Source organism: Chionomys nivalis, chromosome 19, assembly GCF_950005125.1.
Source record: "Chionomys nivalis chromosome 19, mChiNiv1.1, whole genome shotgun sequence".
NCBI lineage: Eukaryota > Metazoa > Chordata > Mammalia > Rodentia > Cricetidae > Chionomys > Chionomys nivalis.
Window position 1 is genome coordinate 33010523 of NC_080104.1, and position 17035 is coordinate 33027557.

General features: G+C 40.6%; 1 protein-coding gene across 3 annotated transcripts in view; it reads right to left on the reverse strand.

Moving 5' to 3' along the window:
• Window positions 1–17035, reverse strand: part of Aff3 (ALF transcription elongation factor 3) — a 462391-nt gene that overhangs the window by 130460 nt on the left and 314896 nt on the right. For all 3 annotated transcript variants that reach the window (XM_057751149.1, XM_057751148.1, XM_057751147.1), the window contains one exon: window positions 9985–10036. In XM_057751149.1, coding sequence (XP_057607132.1) covers window positions 9985–10036 — 52 coding nt within the window. The remainder of the gene's footprint in view (window positions 1–9984; window positions 10037–17035) is intronic.

Below are 17035 nucleotides of genomic sequence, written 5' to 3' on the forward strand. Positions count from 1 at the left end.
AAGCCCTGGAGGTCTTTTAAAGAACGAGAGTCTACAGACTGACCAGCCTCGCATACGCAGAGGCAATGAGAGACTGTGTCAAACAAGGTGGACGGTGAGGCTGAGCACCAGAAGCTGTCCTTTGGTATACGCACCATGGCATGTGACATTGTCTTCTCCCTCCCGCTAAGAGTAGAAAAAAATAAAAATTGCAATTTGAGGCTTCACAAGTCAGGAATAGTCTACAACACATGATGAAATATTATTTAGGCTTGAGAAGGAAGAGATTATACCACATGTGGCAATATGAATTAAACTTGAGTATATCAGCTATAACAACAAGCAAACAAAATCCACTATATTTTTCTACTCATCTAAAAGTAGCCCCATACAGGTGGAATGGACCTGGGGCTGAGAGCAGTGAGATGGGAAGCTTCTCTCTATTGACCCTTGGTCCAAGCCTCCAGCCAGGTATGAGATCACGGAAGTCAAGGTTTCTAGTCTTGCTCTGGGAGGACACAATTTGTAACTAGCATTCTTGTATCATCATATGAGAGCTGAACCAAGACGACCTAATGCCTGGTCTCCCTCTTAGGCAAAATGGACAACTTTGGCATATTTTCTTCTCCAGTGGGTACCGGGTCCTGCTTACTCTTTGGTGCATACAGGCTGCTCGTGGTGGCCTTTGAGTGATCCATGCTCCTTCATAGCCCTGCATCTAGCTTGGGCATCTATACACTGAGTGGTCTGAGGATGTCTGGGGGTGCTTTGCTCATTTTTCATTGTTGGTGTCTGAGAGTGGGTGAAACAGGATCTGGCCAGTCCTTTCCAGCAAGTGGTGTTTTCCTGGCTTTCTCAGCTCTCCAGCTAACAGGATACTGGCAAATCATTTCAACAGATACAGAAAGGAGGTCTCTGGGGACAGACACCTAATAAGCTGAAAGATCAGCCACAATTCATCATTTTACACACAGGTTGCTGCAGCCAAAATAAATATCACCATGGTTTCAAGTTTCTCAGAGGGGAAAATGTCCTGCTCTTTTGAGGAGGGGCCATTCTCCAATAGACCTTCATGTTTCTACGATTAGCTGATCAGTTTGTGTAACCTCATTATTAAAAGTATATTATATGTGGCGTATTTCTTTATATGGTTAGCAACCATTTTCTACATTCTTAACAATTTAAAGGTAATTTTGCTATGAGCATGGAAATTCCAAACAGGCCCTTTCCACCCCATGAACAAGCTCTCTAGTGGAGCTCGATAGCATGCTACATACCAAGGTAGACTCACCCAGGCCCACATCCCTAGTCAGCGATGCCCACGCCTGGCAAGATGTTTTAAAGAGAAGTCAGCGGTAGAGTTGGTCTACAGGCTCCCGGGGCGGACATGCATTCTCTCTGAAGAGAGGCAAAGTCATGGGGTCCTGTCCTGTGTTGGCTTGGGGAGGAGTTTGTTCTGTTCGCCATCCTGGAGACCACTGGTAGCCCTGGCCTCACTGGAAATCCTTTAAAAAACTTTCTGCCACTTTGTCTTTAATACCCTTCATTCTTTCGAAGTTCTCTACTTGTTTTAAAGAATAAATTAAGCTTCTAATAAAGCTCTGAACAGCCACAGAGACAGGGCTGTTTCCAAGCTTTTATACGCCATAAATACCGTTATAATGGCAGTAACAATGAGTTATTGGGTGCCGGCTTGGTAATGGGCACTTTCCATATATTACCTTTTGAAGAAGGAACATTTCATGGGTCGCTGCAATTTAGTCTAGCTTATAATAACTTTCAACTCTTTTCTGTACAATGTAGGCACCTGGACGGGCCATTTCCTGCTGCTTCATTTTGGCTTTTTTTTTTCCCTCTTAGGAGTTTAACCCTTTTGTTTGCTCCTATCACCCTGATTTAGGAAGGTCATTTTTAATCGCCATTCTTTCGAGGCATACTTACGTGAGTCAATTGAGGGACATCCACAAATGTAAAAGAACACTCTCCTGGGGTTTTGTCTGCATGCCTGAGCCACGGCCTCTGACTCGAGTGTTCATTCTCCTTGACTGGCAGCCCTCCGCAAAAGCCAGCACAGCAATCCGCCTAACTGTGGGCTTTGCAGGGTCCTGGGGTTCTCTAGCTGCGATGACAGTCTAGCGGTACTCTGGCCTCGTCCTCTTCAGGGATCACACTACGAATTGTTTTTCCCAGGATGGTTACCATGTCTGAAGGAGCACATGCAGTTCTGAGCCAGTGGGACGCTGGCTGAGAACTTTGCTGCTAGGATTGGAGTCTTGGGTTCGAGTTCTGTCTTTACCACTGTATTTATTTAGAGCAAAGTAGATAGGTTCTTTCGCTACATATATTCACTACTGTGTGTTTGGTGTTGCCAATTATATTCAAGTCATAAAAATGGAGATGTAGCAGTGTTCCATTGTGGCTTTAATGTATGTTCCTCTAGGATGAGACTCAGTTGTAAAATGTACCCTTTCATATTAGTGGCCATTTGTGTATCTTCTTTGCTTTCTAAGCCGCCTATCTAAAGGCCAGTATATTAATCAGCCTCTTTTTGGAAAAAAAAAAGGCTTATTATTTGAGGGATGTCAAGCATTAAGAAATGTAGCTTAGCTATGAAAGCACGGGATTATCAGTAGAATAGGGGATTATCAGTAGAAAACTTGTTCTGTAAGTATTTTTATTATTTATGCTTTTCCTTTTCAATATAAAATTTACACACAGTGAAACGCACAGTTTTCTCTCTTCTGTTCTTCCCTCCCTCCCCTTCTTATCCCAGGCTGACCCTGAACTGGCTACGTTGCTGAGGATGGCTTTCCTTGAACTTCTTATCCTCCTGCTTCCATCAGTCAAAGTGCTGAGATTAGACATGTACAACCAGCCCTGGTGCCTGTGGTTATAGGGGTCAAACACAGGGCCTTGTGCACAGGATGAAATCACGTTACCAAATAAACTATATCCTCATCCAAACAGATAGACCGATCTTAACTGCACACACAGTATAGGGAGTCTTGGTAAACGCGCACACCCTTGTTAGGCAGCTCACTCGACACGAGCAGTATTCTATTACTCTAGCAGCTGTGGTCCCTCAGTCAGCCTAGGAATTCCACGTCCATACAGCAGTCTTCCCCTGCTTACACACTCTTGTGTCTGGTGTCTTTATTTCACACAGCACTGCAGTGCAACCCTGTTGCGTTATGTGTTCCTGTTGCTTCTAATTGGAAGTATTATTCCACTGTATAGACACATCACAATCGTTTATCCTTCCACCACTGGTGAATATTGGAAGCGTTCCATTTTTACCTATTATGAATGACAATGCCATAAATGGTTTGTACATATCTCTTTAAGGTCATATGTTTTTATTTTTTCCTATGCTAATTCCCCCCCCCTCCAAATAACTGTTAGGTCATAGAGTGAGTGTTTGTCTATAAGAGCTTTAAAATCATTAAACATTTTACACCAGGAATATTGGATAGCTTCCGTCACTCCATAACTTCACCACTGCTTGTTGGTTGCTGTTACTTATTTTAATTCAACTCACAAGATCGAGGAGGTAGTACTGTCTCATTGTGGCTTTAATTCGTGTTTCCCTAGGAGCATAATTTCACCTACTTAGTGGCCATTTGCATATCTTCTCTGGTATCTTTGAGGATTTTTCCCACTTAAAATGTTTGTTATATTATTATGGGGATTTTCAGAGTTCCTTATATATTTTGAATTTGTCATTTGCCGGGTTATAGATTGCTTTGGCTTGCCCTGTTCTTTTGATGGAATAGTTTCCCTGTGTTATGGGTCAATTTACTAGACTTTTCCTTCAGCTGTCCGGTTTTATGTTTTCTGTGGGAGACTTTTGTCTATTTCAGGCTGTGGTCTATAACCCATCTCGGCTGCGTGTGGCAGGAGATTTGCTCCCTCACTGGTTCTCTTGGTATCATTTGGTGAAAGGCTTGGCTTTCTGGCAGGCCTGCTTTGCTCCCTGTGCGGAAGGGCAACTGTGTGTGTGGCCTGCCTTCAGACTCTTGCTTTGCTCTACAGATCTGTCTACTTTAAGTCAGTGCTACGCCATGGTAAGCTTCTATCATGATTAAGTTTTGAAATTGGGTATTTATTGATTGATGCCCTTACTCTTCATCAAGGCTCCTATGGTTAACTATCTAGGTTCTCTGCTTTTGTGTTATTTTTCCATTAATATTTATGCCCATGATCTCCTTTTCTTGTCCTATGGTACTGACGACAATCTCCAGTAGAATGTCGAACAGAGGCAACAACCACAAACAGCACTGCTGGATTTCTGTCTTAGGAGGAAAATGTCTGGACCAACATAGAAGCAGATCTTAATGTTTTATAGATTCCAATCATCAGAGTGAATGTATTTCCCATTAGTCCTAGTTAACTCATTTTTAAGGAAATTCATTTACGGGACTTAACTTTTTTTGTCATGTACTTTTGCTGTACCCACTTATATCTCTTCTTTATTTTATCAATATTGTAAATTACATTAACTCATTTTTAACGTTAAACCATATACTTTTATAGTAAATATTACCTAGTCATAATAAGTTATATCCTTTTCCTGAACACTAGATTGGATATGCTAATGCTTTAAAGATTTTGCATAATGTTTTATGAGGCACTCTGGATCACAACTTTCTTTACACGGTTAAGCTGATTCTGGTGTCAGGTTACAAAGGTCTCATACAATGAACTGAATTTCCTTTCCTTACTTCCCGGGTCTGTGGAGTTCTGCTAATTCATTGATGGTGTTTCATTGGTGATAAGCACTTTTTATTAAAACTATGACCGTTATCAGCAAAACTATCTGACACTGGAGGTGTTTTCCTGTTTATGAGTGGTCTGACTGTGGATTCGATTATTTAATAATGCCAATATGACATTCAGATTTTTGAGACCATTATGATAATTCTATTTCCTTTTCAACTTTTGATCTAAGTTGTGAAATTAATTCCCAAGTAGTGGTTCATATCTATTTATTACTAATTAAAGATTTATAGGCGATGTGAAGCTGTCTTCTCTCATGGCTTGTGGAGGCAATTTGTGTTTTCTATTTTTTGCTAGATCAATCTTGCCAATATGTAAATTTCACCAACCCTTAAAAAATTTTTATTAATTATTCGTATTGTTTGGTGATCTCTACTTTTCTATTATATGTTTTAATATTAATATTAGGTTTAGTTCTTCTTTTTGATTTTTTAAATCACTTTTTTGGCAAGATAATGAATGCATTTCATAATTTTTTATCTTTTTTTAAAAAAAAAATTTAGTTTTAGACACGTGTATGTATCTATGTGTCTGTGTGTGAGTGCATGCACAAGGATACAGGTGCCCACAGAGGCCAGAAGTGTTAGATTTTCTGTGGAGTTTGAGGTACAAATGGTTGTGAGTTGCCTGATGTGGGTCCTAGGACCTGAACCTGTGCTCTCTGAAAGAACAGTATGTGTGCTTAATCATCCCTATTTTTCTAACTTATTAATATAGAAACCTAAGTCACTGATATTGACCTTGGCTTTTCCTCATACAAGTAAGTAGAGTCTTAAATTTCTTATTGTCCTCACTGTCTTAATAAACTTTACATATTTTTCATCAACTGCACTTTCATCCTTGTTCAGTTAAAATTACATTCTAATTTCATTTGTGATATATACCTTGATGCAAAGAATATTTAGAAGTGTTATTTAATGTCTCAGTGCTGAGGTTGAAATGATACTTATTTCCAGGGACTTACAACACAATCACTTTGTGTGAGACGGAGCACGAGCCGCGATATTTTCATACTCAGAAGCTGAGACTTTTTCCACTGCTCACCGCCAGGCCAGCCGCAAGGGCGTTTCTGTGCCTCTGGGAAGAGTCTGTGTTTGCACTTGGTGGGTGTAGCACTGTCTGCACACTTAGGGCAGAGTGGCTGCTGATGCTCATACAGTCCACAAACCAGTGTCTTACTTGTATTTCTCTCAATTGCTACGTACCAGTGGCTTCTAAATGTCCTGGCACTCACCATACAGACCAGCTGCCATCTCTGCTGGCCCCATTCAGCTTTCTAGTTATTGTTCCTACTGTGCATAGGTATCTTCTCCACAACTATGCAAATTAAGAGCCATGAAAGCACTTGGGGGCTTACACACTACTGTCCTTTTCTCATGGCTTTTCCTTTATGAAATGTCTTATTCCCCTAATGGCCATGATCTTTCACAACTGGGGACTTCATCCTCTGACATCTCACACCATTGCAAGTGTGGTTTCCCTCCTTGAGTTCTTTCTGCTTCTTGTGAATGGCTGAGTGTCCCCAGAGGAGGAACAATCCAAATGCAGTTCTTACTCAATTCACTTTGCTTCTTTTCTGGACTAAGTCTTCTATACTTTGCCTTAATAATTTAGATTTCAGATCATTTTCAAATATTCAGAGGAGGGGAATTTCAACTATGATGAATTTCCCTGTCATTAATGTAACCAAAACTCTTTCATAGATATTTATGGTTTTGTTTGTGTCTAAATACTAAATTGCTCTTTTCATCTTCTTGAATCCTTGGATCATTAATCCTGAAGGAAATCTCAGGTATTTCCCCAATTCCTTTGTCCTACCATGCAATGCACGTCTGAAGCTCATTATAATTAACAAGGGAGAAGGACGCTTCTTTAGAAAATGTGCTCTAACTCCCAATGCTACGTATTTATTGCGACAGGATTTGCTATGTACCTGTGGCTTCTAGGTGTCCTGGAACTCACCATACAGACCAGGATTGGCCTTGAACTCGCAACGATCCTTTCGTTTCTGCCTCCTGAGTACTGGGACTGCAAGTGTGTCCCACCATGCCTTGCCCATTGCAGCCACAGTGTAAGCCTTCTCAGCCCCTGTGGAAGCTGTAACTTTTCATCTGTTTTATTCAAGCTATTTCCCTTTGCCCCATTCTCTGAAATCTGTACATTCTGTTCCAGTCAAATTCTAACTCCTAAGCATTCCCTTCCCTAAGTGGCCTTCAGTGTTATGGGCTGACTTGCCTCTCCCCAGCAATCCATATGCTGAAGTTCTAACTTTAGTATAGTGCTGGTTATTTTACACAGCTGTGACAAACAGCTGAAAGAATCGTTTAAAGGAGGAAATTGCTTATTCTGGTACACAGTCTCAGAAGGTCATCCCACACTTGTTTGGTCGCATGAGCTTTGGCAGATTATCATGGCAGTGGGGACACGTGACAAAGAAAGTAGAGAAAGGGGAAGAGGGGACAAGAACAAGATACTCTCAAGGATTTCCTACCATGTGAACATCTTCCAGCTAAGTGCCAATGTGAATGTCTCCAAAGCCTTTTCAGCTAGAGTTACTTTGCAGCTGGAGGTAACCAAGTATTTAAAACTGGAACCCATGTGGGACACCTCCTCTTCAGACCAAAACTATTGTCTCGGAACGTGACCTCATTTTGAAATAGGATCTTTATGGAAGGAATCATATTAAAATGAAACCATCAGGGTTAGGCCTAAAATTAACAAGGTGGGCCTCAAGCAATATGGCTGGTGTTCCGATAAAAAGGGGCACAGAGAAGGTCGCATGCAAGGAGGAAGGAGATGTTGGGAAGTCAAATGGAGAGGTGAGGACACAAGGCCAGGAATGCAGGTAGCCCTCTCTCGCAACAGTCAGAAGGGAGGGACCTCCTGAACCAATTGTGGGTAAATACATTTCTGTTGCCTAAGCCATGAAGTCTGTGATACTTTATAACTAGCCCCTGACTGGTACTCATCTCTAATAAAAGCAGTTCACTACTTTTAAAATTTGTTTCCAATTCATGGCCTGACTTTGTCTCAAGACTATACATTCCTAAGTATCGTAGGTAGGCACATTTATGCCCTAATTTATCCTTTAAATTGGGAAACCTTTCTGAGCCCCAGACTCCTCATATGTAATGTGGGCAGAGTGTTATTGCTATGCCTATCACGGTAAAACACGAATGAGGGGTATATATCTGTGTGTCTGAGTATGCCTGTTTATGTAAGTATGTACATATACATGTGACTAGGTGCATATAATATCATCTACACAAATACCAATCCTACCCACGTCTGAGGCATCCTTGTGCTGTTCGTCACAGTGTTCCTCTTGCTTAAGTATAACAGAAGGACTGCGGAAGGGCTCTAAGAGACTCTCAAGACCCCCAAGTCCATCAAGCCCCACGTCTAAGAGATCCTTGCAACCTCAGTTCTGTTTTTCTGTTACCTGGTTTGAGTGACAACCATGAAGCAAGTGACAATGGGCCACTTTGAGTGAAGAGGCAGGGAGGTGGGCTGAGGACTTCCTATCACCAGAGGTCTTAAACTTAACTCCTTACCCAGCCTACTTATTTTTACACATTAGGAGACACGAAGCACTAAACAGTGGAAACTGACATTTTAGGGAGCAGATGCTACAGAAATGCATAGGGAACAAAGAAGACCATTAACAACACATCGAACTACTTGAGTAAAATTGGTGTCTAGAGAACGAGATTTTAAAAATAGGTAAAGTTAGGTATAGTATGCTGACAGTTTACTAACGTACTTTTGATGCTATTTTGTCTATCTAGGAAATGATTTTGTTAAGAATTTGAAAGATTGATACATTTATAATGATCAGTGTTTTACCAAATGACAAAACACAATTATTTCACCACTAGTTCTATTGGTAAATGCATACTCCAGTTTGTACATTTTATCCCGTCCAAATTGTACTCAAAATAACCACAATTTTCAGTGACTCTGCCCTTTTCAGTTCTCCAGAATGCCTCCAGATGGCATTAAAACTCTTCTCCCATTATATTCTATAGCATAACTTAAAGATTAGCAACATTTTAAGCACTTAGAACTGTCATATCTAGTATTTCATGAGAAAATACAATGAAACTCATTAGAACTTTCAGAGTAGTATCGTGAGAGACACAACCTATAGTCATATCAACTACTGAACATCCAGCCACCCTGTGTAAGCCAGAGGAGCTCTACAGATGAAAAGAGATCTGGACAAAAGATAAGATAGACTGTGGCTGCTAATAGGGAGAGCAATGATCCAGGAACAGATACAATCACAAAGTCATTTCTATAATAAACATCTTTCACTCCCCAAAGGTGATCAAAATAAATGTTTTCAAGGAGGAAGACCTTATGAGGCTTATGAAGCTGAAACGGCTTCATGGCCATTATGTACTGCACTGCACTGGTGTATCAGATAACAGGAATGCTGGTACTACTGTTTGACATTGGCCACTCACTGGTATGGAGCTCAGAAGGGGAGACTGACTAGCTGTTGAGCTCCATGCATCTGTCCGTGACCGCTCCCCCAGTGCTGAGATTCAAAGCGCACACGGCATGTCTCAGCACTTTACCAACTGAGCTGCTTCCTGAGCTCCAGGACCTCAATGCGCTATTATATTAACCATTAAAAACATACGTATATTCTTTCAGTACTGAGAAGGGAAAGATAAAAATGCAAAAAAACGAGACACCCTCTAAATGTCTTTTCTCATGTTTAAGAAATACTTTACTTGAAAACATCAATGAGCTCTTGAGAACTCAGAGATATCTATAGTTGTGTTTGCCACATATTTCGGAGGTGGGACTGCAGATGGCAGGCTTTTTAAATGACTTGGGTACTTCACGGGCATGTAGGACAGAATGTCTTCCAGTATGTGTAGAAAGTTCAGCAAACCTTATGTCAGTGTTAAAAGTTTTCAGCCAAATTTTAAAGGGCTTATCTCCATCCTCCCTTAGTACACACTCTCCAGTCTAATTATATTTCCACTTTATAAAGAAGAACATTTGCATTTGCAAGATCTCCTCTTCAATGCTAAAGCATAAAACCTCAAAGTGTGTCTGTACCCGAAAGCATTTAAAAAGACATTATCATGAAAAAAGAGAACCATGGGCCTCCTTCCTCTATGATTACCACCATTACAAGATACTTGCCCTGTTTCATTTTATATGGCATATTAAAGAACAGTCATCTCAGAGAGAAACGTGAAAGACACTTACGATGTATTCGATGTGCCATTGTCTGGACTCTCCGGCTCCGCGTCAGCTTTCTCTTAAAAAGGAAGTGGAGAAAAAACACAAACATCAGTCTCCCAGTCCTTGAGATTTAAGATTACACATATTTCTATGTTCCTATTAACAAGCTTTCAAAATGGGCAGCGGGAGGCTTTTAAAACATCTTTTATTGTTTGGGAACCGAATGTGAAAAATAATTTCGCTTTGGCAATACAACTGCCCAGGCACAGAGCCTTGAGAGGTACCAAGGAGCTATTGCAAACAAGCAGAGACAAGGAGTGCAGACCTTGCCAGAAGATGAATATCTTACAGATGGAATCAGTTTCTCTCCACTACACTTTACAGAAAGTTTAAGGAAATAAATTCATTAGCATTGTACATCCAAGGCACTCTGAACTTTGATCCCTTCTGCTAACACAAGCCAAATGGGGTCAGGCTGAATTGGAACTTGGAGAGAATTTCACAGAGCAACGAAGCCATCGCCGTGAAATGTCCAAGAATTTCACCCCATGGAGAACTCTGGCAGCAGATTTTGGGGCTCCCAATAAAAGCCGAATAAGATATAAACCAGAAATCCTTTCTGACCATCTGAGAGGCAAGTAAAAGAGCATCTCCATGGGACGTGGCTATTGGGGATTTAGTTTTAGGAGTCTGGAAGGAGTCCAAACTCTTTCCACAACAGGCATAAGGTAATACTTAATCCTGGGCCAACTGTGGTTTGAAATGTGCACCCTCATTTTGTAAGGGGCTCCTCTGGCTTTGTGGTAGCAGAAGGGAAAAAGGGCTGTTCATGCTATGGCTGCTATGGAGGGCTCTGCAGTGCCTAGAGCTGGACAAACCCAGCACAAAGTTTTGAGTGGCAGGAGACGGGCCCAGCAGCAGCAGCTAACCTTCTTGGCTGTTGCTTTCAAATCAGGCCTGACAGCTTCCAGGACCCTCTGCTTCTGCTCAGCTCCTTCTACCCGAACACTTATCCTATCCCAACACTGGCTTGTGACCTCATTTGGGGAACGACCTCCTAGATTACACAGCGAACCTCCCAAAGAAACTGTCCTAACTGAGCTGAAAAGCCCACCCTGTATTTTCCTACAGGAGATGAAGCAATTGTGAGGAGGGGAGGATAGCAGCACACAGCTACCTCGGAGATAACTCTGCTGCGTGTCTGTGCTGTGCCAGAACTCTCACAAAAGAGTTACTCAGTCCCAAACACGTCCAAAGGAAAGGGGAAAAAAGCCCAAACACTTATGTTGATACCATGCAGACTAGTTGGTTCCTGACCCAGGTAAAAACATGTTGAGATAGAAGCAAACACAATAGACTGATGCTTGCTCTAACATCCTGAGTTTTCTATTAGATTGGGTCTTCTGGGCAGAGCAGTGGTAAATTCATTTAGGAGACATGTAAGGTCTGGTCAAGTGGCCTGGAAAATAACCTAATTTAGTACTTTCCAGAATCATTTTCCCAGAAGAACCCCCATTCCTGTCACAACTCCAAAATATAGCCACAACACCTGTGTTATCCAAGACAAAACTAAACGAGGGTCTACTTCTTCTCACATCCATTGACTCTCCTCCCCCCCGAGTCTGGAGAAGTGGGTTACATTTCCCGGGGAACAGCTGCCAGCAGTTACACCAAAGCACCATTGTGATGGGGGACTAGATAAGATACGCTTCTAACAGTTCACGTCAGAGAACAAGGAATCATTATGAGGCGAAGGAAGACCTTGACTAGATGTCTGAGCAAATGTTTTACCTTGACCAAGAATGCTGCCAAGTAGCCCACAGGCTGAGAGGACCCAGGTTGGATTGCACATGGGACCTGGGGGCTGGAGGCATCGTGGGCTGTCTTCAGCACGGGGACAAAGCTGCAGTTGATTATCTCTGCTCTTAGCAGCACTTATGTTGTGGCAACAGGGAAAACAGAACAGGGAGGGCCAAAAGGGACATTTCCAGGAGCAGTCTGATAGTGGCTGCTCTCGGCAACCGTAGTGCTCAAAGAGAGGGACCCTTTCTTGGGAAAAGCAAGGCCAAGATTGATATGGGGAATACATGTTTTTTTTTTTTTTGTATTTTAGGAAGAAAATACAAGCAAATGAAACCCCCAACATTTTTGAAAATTTAGGTGATGCAATTTCTGAAGTTCATTTGAAACGTTCAAGGGCTTGAGCTACTGAGAACCGTCACTACTTCATCAGGCCCCAAGGGAAAGTGACAGAGGTGAGGTAACCAAGTCTCAAGACCAAGAATTGGCAAGTGGGTACCTGCACCCCGCAAAGAAGATATCTGGGAGTCACCTTCAAGTTAGCTCTTGGATGCCACCACTTTGGTCTCTTTGGGAGAGAATCTGCATTGTTCATTAAAAAACAAGGCAGCAGAAGAAGTACAGGGTGATCATTTTGCATAAAGAAATAGAATCACAGAGAGAAGGGGAAAATGAACCACAGAAAGGAAAATATAGATATATGTGAAAAATATATAAAATATTTAGCCTTTTTTACATTTTATTTAGTGTGTGTGTGTATGTGTGTGCGTGTGAAGGTGGGGCATGCCTGCCATGCCAGGTATGTTTGAGGACAATCTGTTGGAGTTGGTTCTTTCCTTCTACCTGTGATGGATCCCATGGATTGAGTGCAGGTCATCAGGCTTGGTAAAAAGCATCTTTATTCACAAAACTTCCATCCATCCATCCATCCATCCATCCATCCATCCATCCATCCACATTCCTCTTTCCTTTCCACAAACCCTCCCTTCCTTCCCTCTATCCATCATTCCACCTATCCACCATTTGTGTGTGTGTATGATGCATGTTTTCAGTTTACATGAGTCTTCTGATGCCAATCACTAAAATGGAAAGTAGAACAACTTTGGGCTGAGGGTAGCATAGAATCTTTACGGTACAGTCACCATTGGGATGAATATATGTTGAGGCATGAAACAGCTCAATCACTCAATAGGCCACTCAATGACAGTAGCTTCCTCTCCAACTGATTACACATACTGAGGGCTCCTGTGTGCCTGGTATTCTGCCTGGCAGAGGTAAAGATAAAAACCCAAATCTAATTCAGATTGTTTTAGAGACACCAAATGCACTGCTGGTGTCACAGTGGCCATCTTCCTGACAGAAAAGAGTTTGGACACGTGGAGTCCAGTGCTCTTTGTGTTCTGTTGTTACGGTCTGATGCCTTGTCTTTTAATTTTTGGATGAAGAACCTGAAGTTGGGTAGGAAGGGAGGAGAGGAAGATCGGGGATGGCTTCGAGGAAGAAGAATGAAAATGATCAAAACACACTGTAAGAGAATTTAAAAAGTAAAAAGGATAATAAAAGAAAAAACTGCAAGATATGTAGTTTCTAAGATTATGAGGAACTACGCCTTGCTTCTAAATTTTTAGCTGAAATGTTATTGAAATTACTGAAATACCAGAAAAGGTCCCCCAGATAGAACTGTATTCTGCTGAAGTTTTCACAAAAGAACATCTGTCTGTGCTGGACTTTTCTTCACTGTCCATCATGGGAATTCACGCTCACGGCTTGAGAATTGGAGCATGGAAAAAAAAAGCAACTTTACTCGTGTTTTTAATTCTGTTATCCTTCAATTATTACTCCAATAAATACAAATATTTTATAATTTTAGATGTATCTACTTTAGATTTTATCTTTTCTCATTAATGTAATAAGTTTTCCCTCTATAATTTTCATTGGTTCAGCTGTTTCTAATATGTACTTTTAACTTTTAAGTTTGTTTAATCTTTTATTTCTCGCATTAAGAAAGAGAAAGATTTATATGTTCTGAAGAAAGAAAAGAGAATAATCTCCTATTTCTTGACTAATCAGCTTCTTTTGAAAAATAATTATGTATTTTTATTTAACGTGTATGGATGTTTTGCCTGCTTGCATATCCGTGCACCACAGAAGTGCAATGCCTGTAGAGGCCAGAAGAGGGCATCAGATCCATTGGAACCGAGTAAAGACAGTTTCAAACTGCCATGTGGGTGCTGGGAACAGAGCAACTGCTTTTAAGAGCTGAGCCATCTCTGTAGGCCCTCGGCTTCTGCTTTTTATACAATGTAAAGTGAAGAGGCTCACCCACATGTCTTTTCCTTCCATCCTTTCTTGTTCAACACTAGGTATATCTTTCACAGTCAAATTTTAAAACAGTCGTTTAATCATAATCATTAATAAGCCATGATAAATATTAACTTAGTTAATGAATTAATCATTCCATTTGCTTATAGGTCAACTAGAGAAATTATAAACCAATAACGAGTACTTTCAGTATAATACAAGTATTAAATAATACTCAACAAGGGAGTAAGAGATGACTCATGCAGAAGGAACCCTCCTCATCGGAATAATGTAAATGCTCCCGGCACCTGCGGCCAGTGGTGCTGGCTCTTACAGTCCCTTATTCCATGGGTTAGTTTTTCTCAAGTCAAGGCCAGGCCTTTCCTAAGATTTCTAAACAGTATATACCTTTAGTGCACATAAAATGTGTATGTAATGGATGTGTATAGGCAGTTTTTAAAAATTAAAATGGTCTATGAGAAAACCTTCCAGGCTGGAAATAAACATTGGCAAGTAATCCTGTGCCTCCTGAGTGGGCCCAGCGGACTGCATCCTCTTTCCTGCCACGTGGCCTTTGGAGACTCACTTCTGAGGCCAAGAACAGCTTTCAGGGCGGGCACAGCCCTGGGTTGGTTCAGCCTTGTGGCTAGCAGCATCAGCTAGCTACAGAAGCATACAGTGACCCATATGAACGGTGCATTTGCAACACTCAGGAACACCTTTCCCTGCGGATACTAGAAGCTCTGGACTGCAGGGTTTTGCTATGTCCCAAACTAGTAAGTCGAAATTTACAATCCTTCAGTGAATACCGCAGTGTGGAATGGAATTTCACTGTGATGCCTGCATGCCTCTGAGAACCAATGAGACCCAGATTTTGTACTGGTTCTTTTGCACCATTTCATAAAACCCAGTTTTGATTCAATGCAGTGACCTACTGTCCCAACACACATGGTGACCTTTTAAGCACCAGAAAACAAACTATAAGCCTAAATAATAAGAGAAAGCATCCCAGTGTTTAGCCTTTTGCTTTTTCCGCTGGTATTTCTGACTGCACTATGTTTTTAACTTCAATGAAATGATATTTGCCAATAGTTTCCTTTGCCATCTTCGCATTTACCGAAGACACAAATAAGGTGCTCCATTACCACCCTCTAAAAGCACGGTTTTACTGGTCTTTGAAAAATACCAGAGGTTAACTTCTGTACATGATGCGAGGTGAGAAGCAATTTCATTGTTTCCCATCCCAAGTATTCCAGCACAAGACAGCTGCTTATCCACACTGGCCACTGGACTAGCTTCAGCGTGACAATTCCCATGTATTCACCGTCCGTCACTCCACTAGTCTAGCTACCTCTACCATGTAGCTTTGGTTGTTTTGATGTAACTGGTAAAGACAAGGTGCAAGCTTCATTCTTTTTCATGTGTTTGCCATTCTCATCTTTTGCTCTATCATATAAATTATAGGCCCAGATTGCCTACTTCTATCTATACAAATATTTGAACTTAGATGGCATTGCATTGAATCTACAATGTATAGAGAAGGATAAATTTTTACATCACACCTTCTAATGTCTGTACCTGATACTTTATTCATTGAGGTCGTCTGTAATATTTCTCAATAGCTTTTTTCAATTTCTCATCACTTTCTTATGTAGTTTATCAGATTCATTGCTTAGTAATTATATCTGTGCCAATGTCAGATATTTTTAGCTGTGATTTTTCTTTTCTTTTTAAATCAGGAGAATTGATTGTGAACAGAGCACTGTTAAATCTTTTTATTAATTCTAATAGTTCATCTGTAGGGTTTTTCAGTGTTCTATCAATATATTGATGATTACATCATTTGGGGAGATGAGTTCTGATATTTCCATCCTAATGAACACCACATTTTCTTTTTTCTTAGTTTACGGCCGTGGCCAAGGATTCTATCCTGAGGTATCAGTCTTTTTTTTTTTTTTTTTTTTTTGGTTTTTCGAGACAGGGTTTCTCTGTGGTTTTGGAGCCTGTCCTGGAACTAGCTCTTGTAGACCAGGCTGGTCTCGAACTCACAGAGCTGAGGTATCAGTCTTGAAATGGTGCCTTTGCCTAAGCTGTCGAGGGTGCACTTAAAGACAAAGGAGAAGAATTCCTAGGAACTTCTTCCTTAAAGACACGGGCAACTGTTTGTGGAAATGAGTTAGGTCTTCTATGTCCAACTTGCTAAGACTTTTTTTTCTAAGTTACATATATAGAATTTTTTCAATGTCTTGGATTAAATATATTTTTTTTATAATTACTACAGTAAATTCTATCACTATTTGAACAGAATCTGATTTTGAATTACCAGAACAAATAGGATTTCTTAGCTCTTATACTTTGAAATATATTTTATACACTGCTAGATTTAATTAGCAAACATCCTCTTTGGATGCTTATCCATTGGGATCATTAATAATATTAGTTATAACTTTTCTTTCTTGTACAGTTCTTGTCGAGTGTTGACATCAAGGTTATGGTGGTCCGAGGGAGTGGGGAACTGCTGTCCTTCCTACTGGACTGTCCAAAAGAGGGCGCCAGCTTGAAGTTACTTCTTGCTGTGCTTGGTGGAATTCCTGGTAAGAAGCAACCAGCTTTACCACTGTGTAAAATGATTTTACTTTTAAAATGACTAGGCCATTTTTTAGATAAATAGTTGTAGGATTGTTTAGGTTATATATGTGACGTTTTTATATAAAACATAATTTCTAAAATTAGTCACTATAAACATACTATAATAACACTGATTTCACCTAATTTTGTCTTCAATTACCTAGTTTTTAAAATAAAAAGGTTTAATATTTATTTATGTATCTGTGCATAGTTTTTAAAATAAAAAGGCTTAATATTTACTTATATATCTGTGTTAGCCACACAAGGTCAAAGGAGAGTGTTGAATCTCCTGGATCTGGGATTACATGTGGTTGTGAGTTGGGACCAAACTCTGGTCCTCTGCAAG